The following is a 22,649-nucleotide window of genomic DNA, read 5'->3' on the forward strand; positions in this document are numbered from 1 at the left end:
AGTTCAAACCCGAGTCATTGAATGGGCTACCCAGGTCGCTGTCAGCCGTGGACCGATAGCCACCTAGCACGGATCGTCTGCATTCTGCCTTTTCTGACGAATTAAATGTTTTCCAATCCAATCTGCTTCAACTGAAGCGCTTGCAACATTTTCGGCTAATTGAGCGGAAAAAACATCAGAAAAACAGATTTAAAGAGGCTTTACCAATCTAAAAATATTGTTTGCAACGCTCGTCTCGGCGCTTGACGCTTTGCACTGCCGGAAACAGATGGCGCCACTGCCGCCCTGCAGCGAAAAAGCGTCGTCTGCGGGTTTTGGTTGCCGATCTGTACGTAGACGATTATGTTTTCGCATCATGCACGGCTCAACTAAATAAGTACCGTTGTCAAACTTGCTACGATACAAAAGTTACCAGAATACGCAAGCTCTGTGTGCAGTTTCACGGCAAATGAGCCAGCGGTTGAGGCGGGGAAATTTTTTAAAGTGTTCACGATAAAAACGCGCAACACTGTACATTTTGGACGCGCTAATGTGAACCAGCAGAACACCGACGGCACCTCACCAGATTGTGGCCTCGCCCTAGCTCGGTTCGGTCTAAATAAAATTAGAGTCACTAAATAAAATTTTTATCTAGTGACTTTAGGTGAAATGGTCGCTGCAAAGTCGGCTGCCTACTGAAGGTTTCTACCTATTCTTTCTTAAATTTATCCCCCATTGGTGGTATAACTTCGGCTTAGAGCGCGACAACGTGTATCACAACAAAGAGCAGAGTTGGCTACGCTAGCGCATCGGGACGACTCAGAGCTGAGCAGACGAGGCACGAGCGACGTCCTGTCGTCTGCTAGTGGCGTCCCATTGCGATGCATTGGACCCTAATTTTTGAAACGCCTTTACCGAAGACTTTGCTGGTCTCGTCATGCAGTTGACGGCGCAACAGCTAGGCATTGCTGTAAAAAGGAAAAAAAAAAAACGAGAATGGCAAAAGGACGAAATGCTAAGTATAAAACGAAAGCTGAAACTGAAAAATCGTGCTGAGGTCGTGCACTGCCAAAATTTGATTTCCGAGACAATTCTTAAAACATGGGTTTAAGAGTTCAATGTAACGTAAAACGGCGTAACCACATACCACGTTACGTCGGCAAGAGTTGAGTCTGTTAGCTAATAAACGAAATCAATTATCCAGCATTTGCTTACGTATTTTGCTTAATTCGCGCTCTTTTTGCAGTAATTCAGTAGCAGCCACAAATAACGACTAACAATATTATTGTCCAAATAATTTTTATGTTAACTAAACACTAGCGCTAAGTTTTTTTCTTTGCTGCTCTTATGAAGCACTTTTAAATTGTTCTGCCAAGCCTGAACGTGAAACGGAGCGCACGACTGCCTCCTGGCGGCAACTCGTGACCTCTGTCCTGTCCTAGGTGTGGAAGGCGTCGGACGTGCGTTGCGTGTCGTCGGCGAGTGGTAGGCGACCGTAGTAAGTAATGTCGCGGTTAAAATATGTTTTAAGTGCTGTACGTGGTCTTAGATTTAGTTCAGAGTTGTTCGGAAACCGTTACACGCTCGGCGCGCGCGCAATTGCCGCGCAATGTGCTCAGAGTCCGTTCCGAGCTTTGTGCACAACATGTCTGCTTCGCAAAGCCGAGGACAGGAAGGCAATGATGGCGTCCCTGCCCAAGAAAGACGAAGGCACGCTAGGGGAGAAGCTGGTCGACCTCGATCCGTCTCACATGGAGTAAGTATTGCTGTGCGCTCTCTTGCGATCCCCGAAACTAGCTCGGGGAACGTTAGTAATGTTGCTGGCCTGTGCCCATGTAATACTATCCGACTACGTGGCAGGGCGGCCTCCCCGCTCGAGCTGCAGAAAATGGCGTTAGGGGCCTTTGTCTCGTGGCCACAGGCTTGGGGAAGCCGCGATTAGGCGGGCAGGGCATCGCACCGACCTTGTGGTTTCGTTTTATGCTTCTCAGTGACCGCAAATGTACAGTTACTCGTCTTTTGATCGCCCGATTTTACATTTTGGAACGCATTGGGCGTTGTCCTTGCTGCCTTCAGCATTCGTCATTTCTAACGTTAGTAGTCTTGAGCCCCGTTGGTGAGCCGTCGCTAGGGGCAGGCTGAACCGCCGAGCAGTGCGCCGTTTCAAGCGGACATCCATAGGCTACTTTATTTCTAGGACAGAGATGCGGTGCCATTTTTTTGCCCCCGTCTGCCTTACGCCGACCCTTTTGCGCCCAGCGTTCAGAACTTTGGGTTGGAGACCATAGCCTTGGTTGTTGACTAGGCTTATTCGTTGGCTGCCCAGCATTATTCCAGCGAAAAGCTAGTTTCATGTAGGACTTATCTTGGCGTGGCTGTGGCCGATGCAGCATTCCATCACTTTTTCGGCCCTTCAGTTGTGCTAGAAAACTTCGAGGCAGGAGCGTTTTGGGCGTTTCTTGTGCAGCATAAGCGTCCTACGGGCTCGTCTAGCCCTCCGCTTAACGTGCCGCGATTGTTCATGCACCGTTCATAGGATTAGCTCGTTTGAGCCCGGCACTGCTGTGTGCCATGTTATCCGGCTAAGGTTCTTGGTTGACTGAATACGTTCCTCAGATTCTCCGTGCGGGCGGTTTTTGTTCGTTTTTGGGTGTTTGGCTGTGGTTTTTGTGAAGTTTCTGGTTTAATTCTAAGTGACGTAGTAGTGATCTAGTTGACTCGTCTCGCACTCTTGTCGCTTCGTTTTGACGTGTGGGCGCAGTAAACTAGCGCATTGACAGATTTTGTCATTCTAGCAAGCTTTAGTCAACTTGCATTAACTTCCCTGAATTGTGTACTTTGTGCACGTTGCAGCTCCAAGCCACGCTTGCGTCATTTTAATTTATTTTTGCTTGTGCGTAACTTTTTTTTCTTAGCAGATGATACCCGCGAGTCATAAAATTTAGGTGAGGCGTTATAACAAGTAGGATCGGTCATTGTTTTGTACTTTCGCAAGCGCACGAAATACACGGGGTAGCTTGTGCTCGCTCAGGTCCATCAATTTCTGATGCCTTATTTTTTTCCTGTTAAGGTGGTCCATGTTTCCTGATGAAGACACGCCGAACCGGTTGTTCGATGGCATTCCTTTCAGAGACATCCCAGTCTGTTACATCAAGTGCAGTTTGAACAACACGCTAATGACACTGGTCGAAGCATCAGGTCCGTGAAATCAAGGTAACACTCATTTGTTGCCTGTGCTTTGCAGTGGCATGAATATTGCCATTTTTCTTTCATTAATATTCTGATTTAATTTCTTCTCGTTTTTGATTATTGCCCCCTAAAGCGCACTTGATAATTGCATTGGCTAATGTGTGTGCGTAAAAATGAAGAAAGTAGTTTAATTTGTCAAACTTAGTTTCTTGCAGTTGTCTTAGTGAATGCTTGCACTCACTCTTACTGTATTCTCGAATGCTTGTGTTCTATCTAGTCCTGGTAAGAGCTCTCAACTGAAATGTTTAAAATAGTTCAGCTTAATGAGCCCCTGCAGAGAGCTCCTTCTGTTTTGGGAAGCTGTACATCCACAGCTATTGCTGTCTCTGCAGACTTGTGTGCTGCTGCTAGACAAACTCAGCTGTGGACAGCAAAAAGGCCTAGCTTGCTATGCCAGCCCTAAGCTAGCAGTGTGCTTGGTGCATTGTCTCTGGGGCTGGCACGAATGCCAGGTACAAGAATGTTGGTAGGCAACTTCAGTCTTTGTACTTTTTGTGCAAACTCTCATGTTTAGTTGCCATCTCTTATATATGTGGTGTTTTCTTATTTTTGCTGCAAGATTTGTTTTGGCCATTTTCTTCTTTCTTGAGCAGGACTTTGATATGCTCCATTTGTTCTTGCTGAATTGTCTTTTGTTTGGCTGTGTTTTTATTTGTAGCTGGAATGCATGTGTGGTTTTAGTGAATGGTTAGTGTTTGGTGCTAGCGTCAGCATTGCATTTTTTTGTGTGTATATGCAGAGTGAGCTCCTCTTTGAAGGTTTGTATACATAAGGCTTTGTGCAATAATGTGTACTAATTACAACTTTTTTATTTTGCATTTCCCACTGGGTCTGCAATGCAGGAAAGTGCTTAACACAGAAATCTGGTGTAAGTATGATTCGGGGTTTTTTCAATACATGCGCAGGCTTGCTTTTATTTTTGCTTCACAAAACTTTTTTCACTTGCCAGGGCACTGAAGGCTACAGAAATGCCAGGAAGGGCACAACAGTTGCTGCACAGGCTGCAGCTCTAAGCTTCTGCCATGTGAGTAGTGTTGCCACTTTCACTTCATAGCTGCAACATGTTATCATTTAAGTTCGTTACACGACGCTGGCCAGCAGTCATAAAGAGCAGCTACTGCTTTTCATTGGGGCCAGGTTTTCAGTGTAGGAAATATTAAACAAGGTGCTGAAGTTGGTGTGGCTACTGTAATAAACAAATGCACACATGCAGTGTGGTGGTCCAGCTGCTCCATTTGCACCATTCTGATACATTTGCATTTTGGTGCTCCAGTCTCCTCTAAAAGCGGCAAGTTGATCAATATTGTGCCTTAGCTGCGCCAAAAAGAAGACGCGGTCACGGGAAAACGACCATTTTTGGAGCCATTTAGCTAAAGCTTTCAGTTGGCAACCTACTAAAAAATTTCAGCGCGTTGGCAATCCAGGGTGCGCTGGCTTGTGGTAGAATTTAGCAAGTTCATTCGTGCCCATGGAGGAAGGAAAAAACTCGCGGTAGAGGCGATTAAGTCAGATTTTTTGAATCTGACTCGCTCCTCCCCTCCCCCCGCTCCTAATTGACCGCTGTCTCGGTGTGCTTGCGCATGCACAGCAGGCGACGCCGCTGCACCCAGTGTTACTATTGGCTGCGACATCGACCCAAGACTCCCAGTAGTCTTTGCGAAAGCGCGTGGCTTCCGGCACACTTTTTGTTTAGAGTGCAGCAAAGGTTGCGTCATGTCAGTCAACCCTGAAGTGGGCTGAAGAAGTCTCATCTTCTGGGTTGAAGAGCGAATGCTTGGAGCAGCTCCAACGAGGTCACACTTTGTTGGAACAAGGGAATTTCAGCCTTGCTGATTCACCTCGCGAGCTTGGTGAATTTGTAAAAAAATTCCAAGAAGTGTTGAGATAGTGCCAACATGAAAGAAGAATGGTTCAAGGTGTCCTTTGGACTTTGTCAACTTGCTTGGTTGAACTTGCATGCAAGACAGTGCCAGCATTAATAAAATGTTTTTTTTTTTTCGTCCTAGCTACTCATGGCTAAACTTGATCGCATTAGTAACAAACTGTTCTGAGTGACTCCTTTATACCGTTTGTGCTGCTCCCGGGTTGCTTCAGAATTATCGTTTTGATAAAAAGCTGCTTCAAAATGAATATTTTTCTGCTCCAAAAATTGCTCCAGAACTTGTAATGGCTGGACCACCACTGAGCATGTAGAAGAGCGCATTGAGAGAGTAGAAATATAGCAGGCTTTTCCTTATCCCATTGTTTGTGTTTCCTGGCGTTTTTGCAAAGGAGTACATGCAGCTGCTTTTGGGCACTGTTGTGTAGTGTTCTGCAGGAAATAAAATAGTAGACGTCCGTCTTCAGCTACATCAAATACGGTGAAAAGTAGTGTTGGATGCAATTTTGAACCCAGCCTGCTGGGAAACTGGATGGGAAGCCACCAGGATGAGAGAAAAGAACGAGGGAAGTGCAGCATTGTGCGGAATACCAATTTTACATGGTAGCTCAAGGAGCTCATTCTGCTAAAAACCCAGTGTTGGCAGTCATCCTGCTTCAGTCGGGAAAAAAAATTCCGCAATATAGAAGTAAATAATTAAATATAAATAGCCGCCATTGGGGTTTGATTCCAAGCCCTCCGCGTGTCAGGGCACGTAGTACATAGGCCATGAAGGGTTATTGGTTCAAGCACGTTAGAGGGGCACCTAGTGAACGCATTGTGGCGTGTATGACTAAGGAACGTGTTTGGGATATGTACTGATGTTGTAATAATTAAAAAACATTCTAATTAGGCATCAGAAATTGCGTGGAAAAATCGAATCAGTAATTGTAATCCTAATCGATTATTGTGATAGTGCATTAGTAATATGTGAGAAATGAGAAAGAAAAGGAGAAAAAAAAAGGTGCTATCTTGTCTACTCTTAAGGCAAAGCTTAAGTGTCCTACTAATTTTCGTATTTGTGCAGTTACTAATTCAAGAGCTTGAACCTGATTAGCCGGTGTACGTAAATTAGTCTCCTCTCCTGTTTCCTGGAGCCACCAAGGTGGCTCGGTGCTTATGGTGCTTGGTTGCTGACCTGAAAGACGTGGGTTTGATCCTGGCCACAGCGGTTGTATTTCTGTGGAGGCAAAATTATAAAGGCTGTGCTGCGCGATGTCAGTTTATAAAGAACCCTAGGTGGTCGAAATTTCCGGAGCCTTCCATTACGGTGTCTCTTGTAGCCCGGGTCTCTTAGGGACATTAAACCCCATAAAACGAAACCAATCCTATCACCTGGGTGATCGCCGTTTGAACCGTGGGCAGTTTTCTTCATCATGCTGACCAGGGCCTTGCCTGCCTGCGTACTGTGTAGCTTTATTGTAAGTAATTTAATAGTATTTATTTTAATACTTGTATTTGGTGCTGTTTGTGCTTTTAATGCTAATCTAGTAGCCTAGGTGCACATGCATTGAGCTGCAAAAGCAAATTTAACGTGAAGAATAATTGCAAGTATTGTTTACCAATATTTGACTCGTGAACCTTAGTGGCATGTGAGGGGGGTGGGGGTATTTTTAAATAGTGTTGGAAGCTTGATATGTGCTGCTAGGATGAATAACAGCATCATACGGATTAAGATTTGCTGATTCTTTGACAGTGAGTCTGGGTAAAGATGGAAGGAGCGAAAAGTGTAATGGCAACTGCCGGATATATACTTGAATATGGAAAGGTTCACAATGTTTGCAAAGAAGTGTGAAATTGGCTTCAGTGTGAGTTTGCCTGTTTAGTAGGCTGGCGATACCTCACTTGTTGCTGGCATCCATTCATTCCTCTGTTCCCATGGCCCCATTTTTACTTCATTTGATAGTTAGCAATTTCGTAATTGAAAGTGTGCTGTACTGTGCAATTGGCCGGCTGCGTAATGCAACTATCTACACAAGCATGGGGACATTCTACAGCACTGAGCTATTCATTAGCCAGGTTTTTGCTTGTTTTGTCATGTTTTTTGTCCGGGGCATTGTGCATTATAAATGAAAAACATGTTCTCAAAATTGCTTTCTTTCTCGTCTTCCAACTTGACAGTACAGTGGAAGCATAAGATAGTGTCAGGTTTATTACAAATTAGTTTGGGAGGAGCCTGATAGCTGGGCAGTACCTGTGCATAGCATTTGCTGGTGCTGAATAGAAGCGTGTTACGCGACATCTGCTTGTGCATGAAGCAGAGGGCATTTTCTTTTAATTGCTGCAGGCCTTTGTGGTGTAAGACCGGGCAAAACTTGCATATAGGTGGTATGCAATGGCGCTGCGGTGTGCCGTCACAGGCCGCCATGATTGAGGTGCATGTAGCAGACGAACTCCTGCTCCGCAAGCACGTTTCCTTCGCATGTCGCATTCAAGACTGCCGTTTGGAATCCGCGCGCATCGGAGATTAGGCCAGTAGTCGCAGGGCGCGACAGCTGCAAGTAACTACGGCATAACGAACGCCACTTCGATGGGGCAGTTGCGCTTGTTAGCGCTGCTCGAGCCGGCCAAGAAAACGTGCGCCGCGGCAAATGTTGGTCGCGGGTTTGGTTCCCCTCAATTCGGGGATTGAAGCTCAGATAGTGGTCAATGACTGCAGCGCTTCCATGAAACCAGAGAGTCGCATTCAGTGAAGACACATTTGTGGGGCAGTGATCAGTGATCCGGCCTCTCGCTGCAGCGTCTGCGGTGCATGAATACACTGGGTAAATACCGACAACAAGGCGCCGATTATGTAGAGTCCTCTGCATACATGACCGGACTTGGGAAGCTTTGTTGCCCCTCTGGAGCAGTCGTTTTGAAAAAGGCGGTCGTAGATTGTCACAATGGCGGCTTATAATGCAGCAAACTGGGCAATGGTAGTTCTGTTTTGCACTGTGTGCGCCGTGTTGACAAAATTCAACACGAGAGTACTTGCTAGCTGACACTTGATAGTCCGCTCTTCGTCAGTGTCGTGTCTCTTTTTTGTGCCGGCATCTGACAACACAGCGCACGGTGCGAAAAGTAGTGTGCTGTTTTGGTAGGGATCGAGGTTGCCGCGCCAGCTCGCGAGCTTGCAGTATCAATCTGACACAAGTGCAGAGTTCACGTCGTCCACGGTATAAAGATGCCGCCTGGGTGGCCATGACTCCGCAGAAAAACTAAGCACATGCCTGAATAATTCACTTCAAGATAAAAGAAAGCACGGGGTCACATCCTTTCATTCAACATTTAAGCAAATTTGCCATCTTGCGTTTGTTTAGGATGCACTTCGCCCAAAAATATCTCAGGTCAACCTAAGATTAAAATCTGAAGCACTATATCAAGGTCAGGTATGTAGTACAGCTGGGAAATCAACGGTCCTACGCAGGTATAAGCCGTCCACAGTTATGCAAGGAGCACTGCAGACGCGTCGCATCTGCTGAGTGGTGCAGGGTCTTCGATCGTTTCCTCGCGAATGTGTCTTAACTAAATTTGGCGCTCTGGTTTCATAGAAGCGCTGCTGTCATTTACCACTATCTGAGCTTCTATCCTCAAATTGAGGGGAACCAAATCCGCGACAAACTTGGGGCCCACTCTCAAGCTTGATAGCGCTAAATTATTAGAGAGAGAGAGAGCAGCTGTCTCTCGTTACTGTCGCGGCGCCTGTTTTCTCGACCGTCTCGAGCAGCGCTAACACTCGCAGCTGCCCAATGGAAGCACTTTGCCACTTGGCGTTCGTTTATGACGTAGTTACGCGTGTCTAACGCACCCAGCGACTACCGGCCTAATCTCTGATGCACGTGGATTCCAAACTGTAGTCCAAATGCCACGCTCGAAGAAAAAATGCTTGCGGAGCAGGAGTTTGTCTCCTACGTGCACCTCAAACATGGCGGCCGGCGCACTACAGCGACGCAGCGTGGCTGTGCACCAGTGCATACTACCTATAAGCAGTATAGGGCAGCTCCCTGGGTTTTAAAAAAAGTTTGGTGGTAATTTGGTAATGCTTAAGTAAGATTCCTCGCATACAAGATGCAACATCCTCTCTCTAATCTAGTGTACTGAAACCTGAAAAATTGCATGCTGATACACAAGCCCACAACGCAAAATGTGTGCTGGAAGTCGTTATCAAAAATTGATACCTTCATGGGTTGTCATAGCTCTGATACAGCTTCAGTTGTCTTGCAAGCATGAATTTAAAGTGCCTGAAATTGCAGATTTGTTAATGTGAAGACCTTATATATACAGGATTCAGTCTAAAGCGCAATTGATGCCTTAAAAGCAGTTTTCAGTCGCAACGTGACTGAGAACCCGCAAGAATTGAATAATCATTGAAGGCGGATTTTTTTTCTGTAAATTCTTTGCTCCGTATTGGATATTAATTTGCTCCCTGAAAATGTTCTTCCGTTGCTGAATACTGCATTTGCTATAAAATGATTTCAGCTAGACTAATCAAATTAAGCAAAAACAATGGCACCAAGCTGTCTGGCGTAAACGTGGCCATATCAAAAACATTTGGTATAATGCGTGTCGGTTCTTTGTGAGGCAGCTTTTGCTAGTCTGCGTTTGCAGAATTGCGTATCATATGGAGTCATATGGAGTGTTCCTTGCAAAGTACATGTCCTCGCGAGCATTTTGTGTGAGTGGTGGTGTGGTCCCATCTAGGCGGCCCAGCTGAGGGACATAAGGAACATCCGAGTCGTCGTCAAGGGCCTCGGTCCTGGCAGGCTGGTGAGTGAGCTCCCTCGTACCATATAGTGTGCCCTGATATGGTTCATGCCCATATGAAAATGCGAAGGAGTTTAGGGGCATAGAGGAAGTTGGAGACTGAGGTCCACTGCTTGGATCTTGTTGTTGATTGGGATTGCACACCAAGAGCAGCAGCTTGGGAGGAGGTTGTAAAGGATGTTGTGATAATGCATTCAAGCATCTGTGAGGTAGTAAAGCATGTGGCCAGCGTGCAAGGGCTTATCTTTCCTGCATTTTGGCCACTTTGCTTTTCCACACTGGCTCTGTGCAGTTTATTAAAAAGCGGCAAGTCTTGCCGAGGCATTAGAAAGTGTGCAGGTATTTGCGTTGCGTGCTGAGTAAGGTACCAGTGGTGCAATGAGGCAAGCACTTTAGCATGTGCGGGTCAGTTTCATTGGAACTTCCTTGTCACGGACTTCAGAATGTTTGCATGTTTGTGCAAATGGGTGGTGCAGGTGTGGATTGGCATGCTATAGATTACCATGCATGTTGCAACTCATTGCTTTCACAGGCTGTGTACTTTTGGGAGCAGAAGTCGTGTGTGGCACTCGTGCTTTGATTATACTTCATTGCCACGGCACTTTTGAGGAGTGCCTGCTTTCAAGACAGGCGGCACTGAGGCTGTCTACCTAGAGGCATGTTGATTTGCTCGTTTTGATCTGCGGCGCACCTGCTTGGCGGAAATGCCAGAAGGCATCACAGTGAGCCATGCAAATATTCATGGTATAGACGTTTTCATTGGGTAGAGGCAGATCGTCTGAATGCTTCTCTTTGGACTTTTGCGAACTGGTTTGGAAAGTTCTTGCTACTGCTTCTACCGTGCTGGTGAGCAGTATGGTAATGTTGAGGGAATGCTTGTTGGAAAAGTCGGTGTGCCACTTAACTTAGCTCCCAACAGTACCACCTTGTTTTCGGGCTGAGTTTTGTGAAAATGGAGCTGTGCAGTGAGTGATGAACGCCATTCTGGTTTCTTTGAGGTTAATGATTGATTGATGGTTATCTGGCTTATTTGGACACCTTAATGTAATTGTTTCTTTTAGAGATTGTATGTGCAGGACTGTAGGTGCGCATGCCTGGGAACCTTAGCAACAGATAATAGATTTAATGGAGTGTAAGGATCAGTGCAGCTGTGACACAAACATTAAACATTAATTTGCATGGCATGTTGCTCTGAAAAGAAATTTGTAATCAATTGGGCATACATTTAATACAAGTGGTGTGCAGTTGAGTGCTCATTGCTTACTGTATTTGGTTTTTTTTTCCTGCCGCGTGGCTATCTCTTGAAATTAGTTCTAAATGAAATGCAGATTAATTGTTGTATTCACGATTAGTTTTGGCAACATACATGAGATACAGATCCCTATTAGCAGTTAAAACCATTATTGTAATATGGGCTGTGAGCATATTAAATTCATTGCCCCATGAGGTAGAATTCGTTATTTCATGCAGTGAAAAAGTGCTTGGTTCCTTGGCACCTTTCATAGTATTCGGTTATGTGATGTGCATGAGGCAAAAGCTTCAAGCAGTTGCTGTGGAATGATTTTGTAGTGAAGTCTTGGCTAAGTCATTTATTGGAAAAGGAAGCAAAGCAGTTTTTTGGGGTTTTTCTTTTCAGGCATCCATCAAAGGTCTCCAAATGGGCGGCCTCAACGTAATTTCTATCACCGACAGAACACCAGCTCCCGAAAAGTGTCCGAGACCACGCAAAGCGAAGAGACTTTGATTTGTGAATGACTGAGCTGTACCAGTTACTGCTGTAAATAAATTGTAAACTAGTCTATTATTCGCTTGTTACAATTAAAACCACTCTCGGAACCGCTGTAGTGGTCACGAGCTGGTGGTTTTGAACGCTGGCGGCTTTCTACTTCGCTAGAACGCATCGGCGTTTGCTGACGCTGTTGCAAACTTCTTCACCGTTGGGAGCGCTGCAAGTTCCCTGCGGGTTATGTTCAAAAAGTCGCGGTATCCCAGCGATCACGCGGTACGCACAACGTCACAGCGCATTGACGGGGAAGGAGCGGCTTTAAACATGGCGACCGGTCTCTGTGAGGCTACGTTGCGCAGCTGCACAGCTCGTGTGAAAAAGGTCTCTCGATCGCGGTAGCGCTTTTTTTTCGTGCAACTGCTGGCCCGTTTAGTAGTAGGGACGGACCCAGTGCCGTGGAATTTAGCTTTTGGTGGACGCTGAGCAAGAAATTCGAGTCTCCTTCGAGGAAGTTGTTCGACCCGACCGTGATGGCATCCGTGGGCTGCGGAGCCATCTTGGCGACTGCGGGCCCGAAGGTCTTCTGAGCAGGAAGTCTTCACGTGTCTCGGGGTCGGAGACCCCGGGATTTACGTCTGGTGCTGCGGTGGACTGATATTTTGACTCCGAGAGTGACTTTTTAATCCGGAACTGTGCTTCGACTTGTGAATTTGTGCCGACGACGGTTCATCGTATCCCCATCGGCGTGTTAGGCCTAACCCTCCACGTCGTCTACGGAGCGCCTGCAGCCACTGGGAGGTAGGAGCCCTTGCTCTGCTTTCGAATTTGGCGCCCCGTTGCATCGTCTTTTATTTTAATTGTTAATGAGTATTGGTTAGTTAGTATTTCTAGTCCCTTTGGTTCTCGCCCCCTACTTCTGCCAAGCCGCGATTGCCCTAATCTATGTGCGTGCTGCGGCGTGTCCGGCACGGCTCCGTTTTCCTGGCATGTGCGAAGTTTGTTGACATTTTGGATCAGCTGCTTGCCTCTCGTGCATAACTTTTTCTTGTATGAGTTGTTATTGGTCTGTTGTAGCATTACCTGTCCTCCTCTATTGTTCTACGTGGCTTAGCTGAAGCGTGCGTGAGGATTTTTCTCGCCGAGATTTTCTCTTGCCGACCGACCTCTCTGCATTACTGTATGGCCTGAACATCATTTGATACGTTGCTAATCACAGTTAATTGAATGTGTTTCATGATTTTGACGCACGTTTTGCATCCTTTGTTTGTTTGACTTTCAATCGACCTTGTTGAATTCGCGATCTTGCGTGGACCCATTTTAGAAAATAACGCCTGTTTTGCCGGCGCCTGACCATCGGTTAAGCGGCAGCTGGTCACCGCTGAGGTCCGGGCTTTGTTTTTTGACTGAACAGTCCTCGGTGCTTTCCGGTTCGCTTTGTCCGTTATGTAACTAGCAATTAGGGTTCATGTACCATTCATTCGGGCCCGTTTCGGCTCCCGCGACGGTAGTTCCATCCATTCGTGCCACCTTTTGCGAATGGTTGCTGGTTACCGCTGCCATTCGTGCTGGTTATTCGACATTCAGAGCTGCGCTTTAGAGGACGTTGTAGCAGTCGTTAACGTTTTCTGGGATTCTTGTTTGTGACCCTGTGCATTTTGGGAGCGCTTTCATTAACGCGTCCGCGTTCAGGCTACCAGTTGCACTGCTTGTGATATTAGCGAGCCTTGTATTTCAGTCGTGCACGCTTGTAGTTTATACAGTTGCTTCTCGATATTCTGGGTACCATGTCATGCCTCTGTAGGCTGTCGCATTACTAGCACCTTTGTCAAGCTGAATTAATTGGCATATAGCAATATTACGAGCACCTATAGTTGTGCAGAATTCTACCAGAAGAATTCTTGTTTGATTTTGGTTGCAACAAGGAGTTATGTGCTCGTGGTTGACCCTGACACTGCACTATGGTTATGGTTGTCCGTTTTACTCTGGGTGGTTTCACTTGTGCACATTCAGCCTTGGCAATATTGGAAGATAGTACATTATTGGTGCACATGGTCTGGCTAAAAAGTGTCAGGTAAGTTTTTGTACCAAAGCATCATCTGCTTGCTGCAAGAACTTCAGAATCTCGTCTCTACTCATTTCATGGCAAGGTAAGGCACTGCAAGTGAGGTCTGAAAGGTAGGGATTGCTTTATGGTAATGTGAAGCAATATTTTTATGGAGGATACTGCTTTGTCCTTCGACATGCTGGCTTCGCTGAAATAAGCTGGACAGGTACTGCCTGAAATGACATCCTTGTTTTGTTGAGCCTTTTCATGTTCGTTGCCGCTGGGTGCAATATGCACCATAGGGCTGTTGGGTGGTACCCCATATATCTGCAGATATGCTGTTTTGGAGTTTTTCAGAGTATAGGCATTTCATAATGTGAAAGGGCAGGTCTTTCCAGTTGGGCTAAAAGGAGCCTGAAAAATTTCTTGCTAGTTCTTGGTATCGTTAAGGTAGCCCTAGGGGGTTTGAAAGCCTTTGAAGTGCAGGGAGGCTTTAATAAGATTGTGCTTTGACACACGGCATTGAGATGGGCTGTGTTGGCATCATGCCAGTATAAATGCCAGGATGCTAATTGGTGGGAGTTTTGGCTCCTGCATTTCTTGGTGGTAAATTTTTTTCTGAACTGTTTGCTTAGGCAGTATGGTAGGTACGACTGGAAGCCACGCCAGCTACCAAATGTAGCGTAGCATTGAAGCCAGATGACCAGGCATTTGACATGGTAGCACAAAGTTCTTTTGTAGTTCATATGGCTATGATCTGTTAGTGAAGCTCAGATGCACATATCTGGTACCTATTGCAGCTTACCTAGAGCTAAAGGCGGCATAGCTGGCAATCTTACAATTTATGGATTTCAAAGAAATGCAAAACAAGCGTGTGGGCTGTAACATCTCTGCAATGGCCACGGCCCCATGTGCTCGGTTCAACATGAATACTTGAACCAAGAGCAAGCTACTAAACTTCCTGCCATGGAGGCTACTGAAACAACCCACTGCAGTGGAGTTTTATTGTAATCCAGTAATTGTGCCCTTCTGCATGATTTGGCTATGAAAGCTGGCATGTTCTTAAAATATTTCATCTCCTTGTGAGCTTTAGCACTTTTCCTGCTTGTCTGAAATTTTTTAGGTTGCAACATAGTCTATGTAGTGTGAATGCAGGTGAGAAGTTACCAGGCAGTTTTATGGGTTCTGCAGGCAGAGTAAAATGAGTTGAAGCATGTAACTATACTATGTACACAATGTCATCTGCCAGTTTCCTGTTCCAAAAGGTTACTGCTCGTGTGTGTGGCAGCACATTTGTGAGGAACATGCATATTGAGTGGGTCGTGTAAGCTGGTTCTTGCAGGATCGTGGCTTAACCCATTCTGCAGATTGCATCCAAACATCAAATCCCCCTAGTCGCGATGTGGCTTTTTCTTTACCGCTATTTCAGTCGTTGCCTCGAAGGATGAGAACGTGTATGCACAAGCATGTGGATGAAGTGCTTGCATGTAATCAGTAACCGTAGCAGTCGTGTGTACATACTGAAAGTAACGTTGCTACTGCAACATACATGTTATACCCTGGTTACAAAAGTGCACTTCTGAAATGCTGTTCAGAAATAAAGTTGATTAGGCCTTTGCTACTCTACTTCAAAGAAAAATGCCAATAGTATAATATTAGACATGCCGCCCAGTATCGCCCGGAGATCTGATCCTCTGCTACCTTATGTGATTATACGCCAACTCTCCTTGTAAGAAGCAAACGCCACATAAATACATATTAAAGGAGTTCTTGGTGCTAAACAAAAATATCAAGATTGCACAGCTTTTTATAGACTACTAAAACAGCACGTTAAAGCCCTGCTGTGGTGACTCTGTGGTTATGGTGCTCTGCTGCTGACCCAAAAGACGCGGGTTCGAGCTCTGCCACGGCGGTCGAATTTTAATGGAAGCGAAATTCTAGAGACACGTGTACTGCGCGATGTCCGTGCACGTTAAAGAACCCCCAAGTGGTCGAAATTTCCGGAGCCTTTCACTACGGCATCTCTCATAGCCTGAATCGCTTTGGGACTCCCATAAAACAGCACATTACATCTGGAGTGCTGTAAGGTTCCCGTGGTGTGCATCAGTTCTCGGTGCTGAATGCTATGCAATTTCTGTGGCTGTAGAAAACAACTTTGAAAAAAGTATCGTTTACTCCCTCAGCGTAATTAGTGATGATTCAGAAATGCAATAGTACCTGCAAGAGATGTCATGCAGTACCTTAATAGCCGAAACTCAAGGACACAAAAGTTATGCTGGATACCTAGCCACATGGGAATCTGGCAATGAAAGAGCTGATGCATGTGCCACAGCAGCTTGTAATGCAGGAATATGTCTCCAAGAATGCTTCATCTAAGTTATAAAATGTTGCCTTCGCATTGGACACTCACATCTGACACAAATTCGTTCTCGTGAAACAAGATAAACCCATATGTGAAAAATGTGGAAAGGAGCTCTCAATAAAACTCATTTTACTTTCATGTGCAAGACTTGAGAAGGTAAGAAAAATTCATTCCGTTTAACTGTGAACAGATCCTTTCCACCCAAGCTTACTCCTAGGCAAAAATGCATTTGTCGCAATCTTATTTTGTTTAGTCTCCTGAAAGAAGCCACGCTCGTAAACCAATTACAGTATATTAAAAACCTTTGAGCTCCTTGTCACAAGCAGGCATGTTCATTTGAAGCATGATGGCCTTAGTTGCCTATGTGCCATAAAACTCAAAAAAACAACTTGCTTGGTATTAGTGGCACCACATTATTCTTGGAGAGCACTTGTCTGCTACCCTTACGGAAGCGCTCTCGGCAGCTTGTGGCCAAGTTTATGAAGCACAAATGTGTCGAGTGCTGAAATTTGGGGCTCTGAATTGCAACACTGAATAAAACACTTTGTACATTAAGGGCTGCGTGTTTTAATGCAATTAAGGCAGTGTACTATTTCATGGCCAGAAAAACCAGTGGTGCAAAAGCAATAAGACCTCTGGCACCTTGGCTGGTCAGGCACAATGGGCCTGTACTGAAAGTGCGTGGTTAATGTTTCCAGCATTAAGGTTGGTTGATATTCACAAATTATTAAGGAAAGGTTGATTTCCACCAGTTGGTAATGATTTTTCACTGGGCATGGTCTAAAATATTGCTTTGTATGTGCCAGACATTTGAGTGTTTACCAGAGAGGCATGTATAGGAAATGCCCGAAAAGAATTTGTTACCTACTAATGCACTGAGTATACTTGGCCAGCGAAGGGATTCAATAAAGAGATACTGCATGCTTTGAAATCGACAGCAGCTGAAAGGTTTAACCTTGGGAAAGCTTTAGCTACTGAAAAAATTTCTTGGGCATATTCACTGAAGTCATTGAGAGTTCTATACCTTGCAGATTTTTCTTGGAAAGTGTTTTACAAAACTAGATTGAAAGAGTAAAAAGGCGAACCCTATAATTGGAATGCTGAGTGGGTCTAAACAGCTTCCATGCAGTGCTGAGGTATTGGCCGTCTGTATCAACATGGTTGCTTCTTAGCACAGAACTGACATCAGTGAGTTAGTATACTGATAGGAAATGCAGTGTAAGGTACCCTGGTTTTGGGTTTGGCTTTGTTTTAACTTCATTGGTGGAGTTCCAATGCTCTGAATTGCTTTGACCAGGCAGTCTGTAACATGTAATTTGTGCCGCATGGTTTTTGGGTGCATGTGTATTTCAGCTGGACAGACCCTTCTGCATGATTTCTTATCCTTGTGCGCAGTGAGATATTTGTGCCTACGACCTTTTGGAATTGCAGTATTCGGCAAGTCTGCAGCACTTGAAATCTGAAGTGCTGAAAATGTCTGGAAACTGCTTTCATGTACGCAGTACATTTGCCTGAAAAAACTCCTTTTTGGTGGAAGGTGAAGAGAGCCTTCACTGTCACATGGCTTTTTTTTTTTCCTCCGAGTCAGTTTATTGTTACGGGTCAAGAAATACACTCACATTTAGTAAACACTGGAGGCTGTCCCAAAACCAACAGCTGCACACCATGCACAGAGTGCATATGGTGCGAGTTGCACTTGCATCTCGTCATTGGATATATTGGAGCAAAATACAAAAAGTACTTGCGTGCTATGTAATTTCATTGCACATTCAAGATCTTCAGGTGGAATGCAGAGCTCTCCACTACATTCAGCTTATTTCCTACATGCAGCCCTGATGGCGTCTACCCCACATACGATACCATATCTTCTCTGGCTTTTTCTTCGCAGTTGAAACTGAGCTACTTGCTGCAACTGGCTGTAGTTAACCAGTTTATTTGGTCGTGTTTCTAGTTAAAGCTTTTCTTTTCTGAAGGTTTTTCGATAATTGCGTCATATTCCTCAAGAGTCCCCCCTCACTGCCACAACAAACCAGTTTTTCAAAACCCGAATGGAACCACTTTAAACAGTGGAAAAAGCAAACCGAAACTCTTGTCTGTGGCCAGGGTCGATGCTTCGCATGATGCAGTGGCGACGTCAAACATTACTAGAAATACACTCGCATGCATGTTAAATGGCTGAAGTGGCGACTGTTGCGAGTTCTTTCATAAAATGCCCAAGGCGGTCTAATACAGGCCTGTAGATTTTGTTAGTGAAGCGGGGGAATGAAAATGCAGTGTTACCTGAAGAACTCAAGCCATGGAAACTGAACTATAAAATTGATTTGCACTGGAATGAAATGTTGAATGGCTTCCAAACTTCTTGGCAAGTAATCGGGAATGAGAGAAGAACCTACAGTACAAGTTTCATTAGAATATGATAACCTCAATAAACCCACGAAGCTGCCCTTTAAGTGCAGGGTAGTGTAAGTGCAAGAACATTGGTGGTTATGGTAGGAAAATGCTTTGATTGCTCTTCTGTTAGTACTTTTTTTTTTTTGCAGCTGTCACAGCACTTGTGCAGTGCTGATTAGCGCACAGTTGCTATTACGCGAGCTAACTCCGTGTGTGCATATGTATATGGTGCAGATGATGGAGTGAAAAACTCCAGGACGTCTATATTTTAGGAACTTCGAAGGATTGATCCTGCTTCAGACACCCCTTGTTCTGCACATAAGGGTTGTGCAGGGCAAGGAGGTTGTCGCTGCCAACTCGAGTGCTGGCCGTAGTATTGACAATAGTTTTACTCTCTCGAGCTTGGTCCTGTGCTCTTATTGCACCTGGATATCTGCTTTCGTTGAGCATCATTTTAGTTTAGTTTACTTTTTAACTTTTAGTAAATATTGATAGCAGCTTCAAGTACTAAAGCTGGCTTGAAGGCTTCCTTGCCTTGTTATGTAGCACAAGGAGCTTGCCAAGAAGCATACGTGCTTACAAGCAAGTTTCCTCGATATCTGAAAATGCAACACACATGTGGGCACTAAGAAATATCCTAACTGGACTTTTGAAGGCGCTTTCAATTATCCGGCTTTGCTTGCTTGATAAATGTCTTGTAGAGAACACCTGTTGTCTTCCATGTTTTTTGCGTGATGCTCTTTCCCCTTGGAAAAAAATGGGGGGGCTGGGTGGCACCAAGTGCTCTACTATTTCAGTGCTCTACTATTTCGGTTCTTTCTTAAAGCCAAAGCTCATTCTTCGGAGAGAAGTGCTTCTCAGACGCGAAAAAACCTGCAGCAGAAATTGAATTTGTTAAAGTTAGCAGGTCATGAATAGTCACACAGTTTTGTTTTTCCTTGTTAATGCACTCCATGGTAGGCTGCCAGCTTGCAAAAGTGCCTAGCTTTCATCTGGCACGTCTGAGTGGGGCAAACAATACGAGTCAAGGAAACAGCACAGTGCAGTAAGCTAAATTAGTCTTATCTTCAGTAGCATTTTGTTTTGATGTACCGTTGCCAAACGGGTACCAGCCCAAGAAAGTGCTATTACTATCTTTTAAGCTGGATTGGAACCATACACTCTGCGCATTGCAGCACTGGTCAACAATATCATGTGGCTTGTGTATTGAATTTGAGCTTCATGTTGCACTTGAGCAGTGTTTAACATTTGATTGGTATTCTAGCACTAGTGAAAAAAAGTGCAATCAACACATCTTACATCGATGGCAAAGGCACTCATATTATGGGCACTGTGTCAGCTGATCCTGGTGTAGGCATTTCCCCCCATTTTCTTCAGCACATTTAGTGTTTAGAAGGAAAGTGAGGAATTAGGTTTTTTTTTTTTTTCGTGCACCAAAAAATAATGTTTACATGTGTGGCCAGCAAGCCTTTATCAGAGTACCTGGACAGGGAGGAGGTTTTGAAAACATTAGTGCAGTTGAGATGAATGACACTTTTTGCAAAACGCATGTTCACGCTTCCTTCTTCATCTGTAGCGTCCTACACTGTTTGGGGCTTGTGGGGCAATGACCACAGGGGTGAAAGGCAGTTGTAGCACATAAGAAGGTCGCAAGCTTGCTAGGTCAGATGTGCTGTAAAAGCAGACTGATCTAACAATGCACAAATACCCTGCTTAGGCACTTTATGGCACTTTCCCTCGTATGCCTAATGCCTCAAATGCAGGTCTGTTTTCAGTGATAAAACTAGAAAAAAAAAACCTGTTTGTGACTTTAACAGAGCAGTAGAAAAAAATTTTGCTAGTGGCTTCAAATGGTCAGAATGAGGAACAGCAGGATCTTGTTTGGTGCAGCACATTTGACTAAATGCTTTCGGCTCCCTAGATAAACAATGCTGTCACAATAGGAACAGCAACAGGGTGCACAGTAGGGCAGTCCTTTTTTTTTTTTCTCACGTTTGCTGATACATTTAGTGCTGAAAAGTAGTTGGCAGTATTATCATATCAATTATGTGCTTGTTAGTGCAACATGATGAGGTTGCTGGCTGCCATGTACCTCCCCCTTACGAAATCATCTTAAAAGGTGATTGCAGCCTGTTTGCCACTGAAGCCACTGTAGTTGGTATCAGATTTGTTTGCATATGTTGAAACACGTTCATGGTTTTGTACTGGAGACATGAAAAAAAAAATATGTGGTGATAAATGCTTAAAATTTGCTAGATATTGCTGTTTTTTTTTCTTTTGGTGTCTGTCTCAAAACATGGCTACATTCTCTGAAAATGGCAGTGCCATGAGCGCAGGTGACCTTGACTTGGCCGTCCTACGTGTGACCTTGTTGCAGATTTATCATCACTGTCACCACTGTGATCTATCTTGGAAAATTTTTGCTTGTCAGGATGGGTGTACTGTGTGTCACAGTCTTGGGAATAGATGGCAAATTGAATTTTTCTATCTTTTTGTTGCTGTCATTCCAGTGAACCAGCCTGCCGGCAGGCACCATGGACGCATCGGATGCTGCTAGCAACAGCTCCAATGCGTCCGAGAGTGACTCTGACTCGGGCTCATGCTCTGAGTCTAGCTCTGCTATGCAAAGCCGAAAATCAGCCTCTGCCTCACCTAAGCTAGACTCCAGTAACCAGACAGTGAGGACAGGTAGGCCATGAAGTTTTTTCTGTCTTTGTTGGCAGTGCCACTTAGTGTTACGTGAGCTCCCTATTCTTAAAAGGCCAATTGAAGTTTCCTAGATTGATGAATTATTGGTTTTTAATGGCAGAAAAGCTACCTTCACTAAATGTGGAGCTCTAATACGCTCTTATTGCCACCGCGCGCCATTTTCACTAATAAAGAGCAGTGGCGTGAAAAGAACTTGGAATATAAGTTGGATTAATACTGTGGTAACTTATTTTGCAATCGCATTGTGTGTTTATTGCACAAAAAAGGCAAAAAGAAGCACCAAAGCAGACTTGTGATTGATATCCAGTGTCCTCATTACTGATGTCACATTACTGATGATGACATAGTACATGTTGTCATATATTAAAGTGGCGTTAAAGAAACGTTAAAACTTTGAACTCTAAATTTCTTGGTAATGAAAGCGTCTTTTGCTGTTGAACAAATGTCAGGAGAGTCACAAGTGGTCCACCTATTGGATTTTATCATAAACAAAAACTTTATGGAATTGGTCTCGTGTGTTCTTTCAAGCAGGGTGCACTGGCCATTGAGGGAAAGTCAACCAGTAGCATGCAGCATTGTTCGGTGGACCAGCTGTTAAAATGTGGCATAATTTGGGCTGCATATGATGCCCCCCCCCCCCCCCCCTCCCCCTTTTTTTTGCATTTGGAAGCTAGACACAAATGTCATTTATCCTTTTCATTTTTAGCTGTGTAATTGTGTCCGAAATTTAATATATTTTAATGTTTCAACTACATTTTTATTGCATTTTCATTTTTCTTTGTTTTCACCAAAAATTTGATGTGCATTTCTGTTCCTGCAAAGTTATTTTTTTGAGATTTTTGTATGAATAAGTGAAGTGAATCCTGTATTTCTGTATTGCTTTAAATGCGACATATTAGCCGCAGCTCTTTTTTTGGTGTAAAAGGAATATGTTGCAAATAGCTGGGGACAGTCGCCTTGACAAACTGTATTGTGTGGGTTTGCTCTGCAGGGAGGAAGGGCACCCAGTTGTGTTATGAACGTCATAAAGGTGTTATGATAGTGGGTGCGGACCTTAGAGTGCAACCTTTATGGGCCACTAGTGAAAATGCCCACATTGCGGCCCTTGCGAACCTCCACCTTTCTTGGTTTTATTTTTATTTTTACCCCCAGGCGAAGATGATGATGACAGAAACGGCAGTGACTCTGGAAGCAACCAAGCTTCCAGCTCTGACAGCGACAGCGGCAATTCTGATGCTGAGAGTGATGCCCCCAGTGCTCCTTCCCAGCAGCGCCGGATATCTGAGAGTTCAGCTCAGGACGAAAGTTCTCGAGATGAGCGGCGGAAACGGTCGGGCAATGCACGTCCTCTCAAGCAAGTCTGGGACGAGAACCCCGACATGTATGGCGTGCGACGGTCAGGTCGTTGCCGCAAAGAGCCGGAGCGTTACACTATTGATGTGAGTGTCTTTCACTTGTGCATGCACGATTATGTGGTCAAATTTCCATGCCCTGTATGTTAGTGTTTCCTGAACCTTGTGGAGAT

At 44.8% G+C, this 22,649-nt stretch overlaps 2 protein-coding genes across 7 annotated transcripts in view; both read left to right on the plus strand.

Annotated features, from left to right (window-relative positions):
* Positions 1 to 1,379: 1,379 nt before the first annotated feature.
* mRpS11 (mitochondrial ribosomal protein S11) lies at positions 1,380 to 11,696 on the plus strand. Its single transcript, XM_077658058.1, has 6 exons — positions 1,380 to 1,735; positions 3,050 to 3,177; positions 4,071 to 4,096; positions 4,178 to 4,252; positions 9,830 to 9,895; positions 11,529 to 11,696. Exons 1-6 carry the CDS (start codon positions 1,485 to 1,487, stop codon positions 11,634 to 11,636), a joined length of 654 nt encoding a protein of 217 aa, XP_077514184.1. The 5' UTR covers positions 1,380 to 1,484; the 3' UTR covers positions 11,637 to 11,696.
* Positions 11,697 to 11,932: 236 nt separating this feature from the next.
* Positions 11,933 to 22,649, plus strand: part of Chd1 (chromodomain-helicase-DNA-binding protein 1) — a 50,450-nt gene continuing 39,733 nt past the window's right edge. For 5 of the 6 annotated variants that reach the window (XM_077658051.1, XM_077658056.1, XM_077658057.1 and 2 more), the window contains exons 1-3: positions 11,939 to 12,416; positions 20,926 to 21,103; positions 22,277 to 22,563. In XM_077658051.1, the coding sequence (XP_077514177.1) occupies positions 20,950 to 21,103; positions 22,277 to 22,563 (441 nt within the window). In that variant the 5' untranslated portion in view covers positions 11,939 to 12,416; positions 20,926 to 20,949. Of the gene's footprint in view, positions 12,417 to 20,925; positions 21,104 to 22,276; positions 22,564 to 22,649 lie in introns of all 6 variants that reach the window. The other variant, XM_077658054.1, reaches the window with a different exon arrangement.

Source organism: Amblyomma americanum, chromosome 3 (assembly GCF_052857255.1).
Source record: "Amblyomma americanum isolate KBUSLIRL-KWMA chromosome 3, ASM5285725v1, whole genome shotgun sequence".
In the NCBI taxonomy this organism is placed as follows: domain Eukaryota; kingdom Metazoa; phylum Arthropoda; class Arachnida; order Ixodida; family Ixodidae; genus Amblyomma; species Amblyomma americanum.

Excerpts from the sequence above, each read along its gene's own strand:
- mRpS11 (XM_077658058.1), top strand. The coding sequence starts at position 1,485 with ATGTCGCGGTTAAAATATGTTTTAAGTGCTGTACGTGGTCTTAGATTT. Across the intron at positions 1,736-3,049 it reads CTCGATCCGTCTCACATGGA|GTGGTCCATGTTTCCTGATG; the intron begins GTAAGTATTGCT and ends TTTCCTGTTAAG. Across the intron at positions 4,253-9,829 it reads CAGCTCTAAGCTTCTGCCAT|GCGGCCCAGCTGAGGGACAT; the intron begins GTGAGTAGTGTT and ends GGTCCCATCTAG.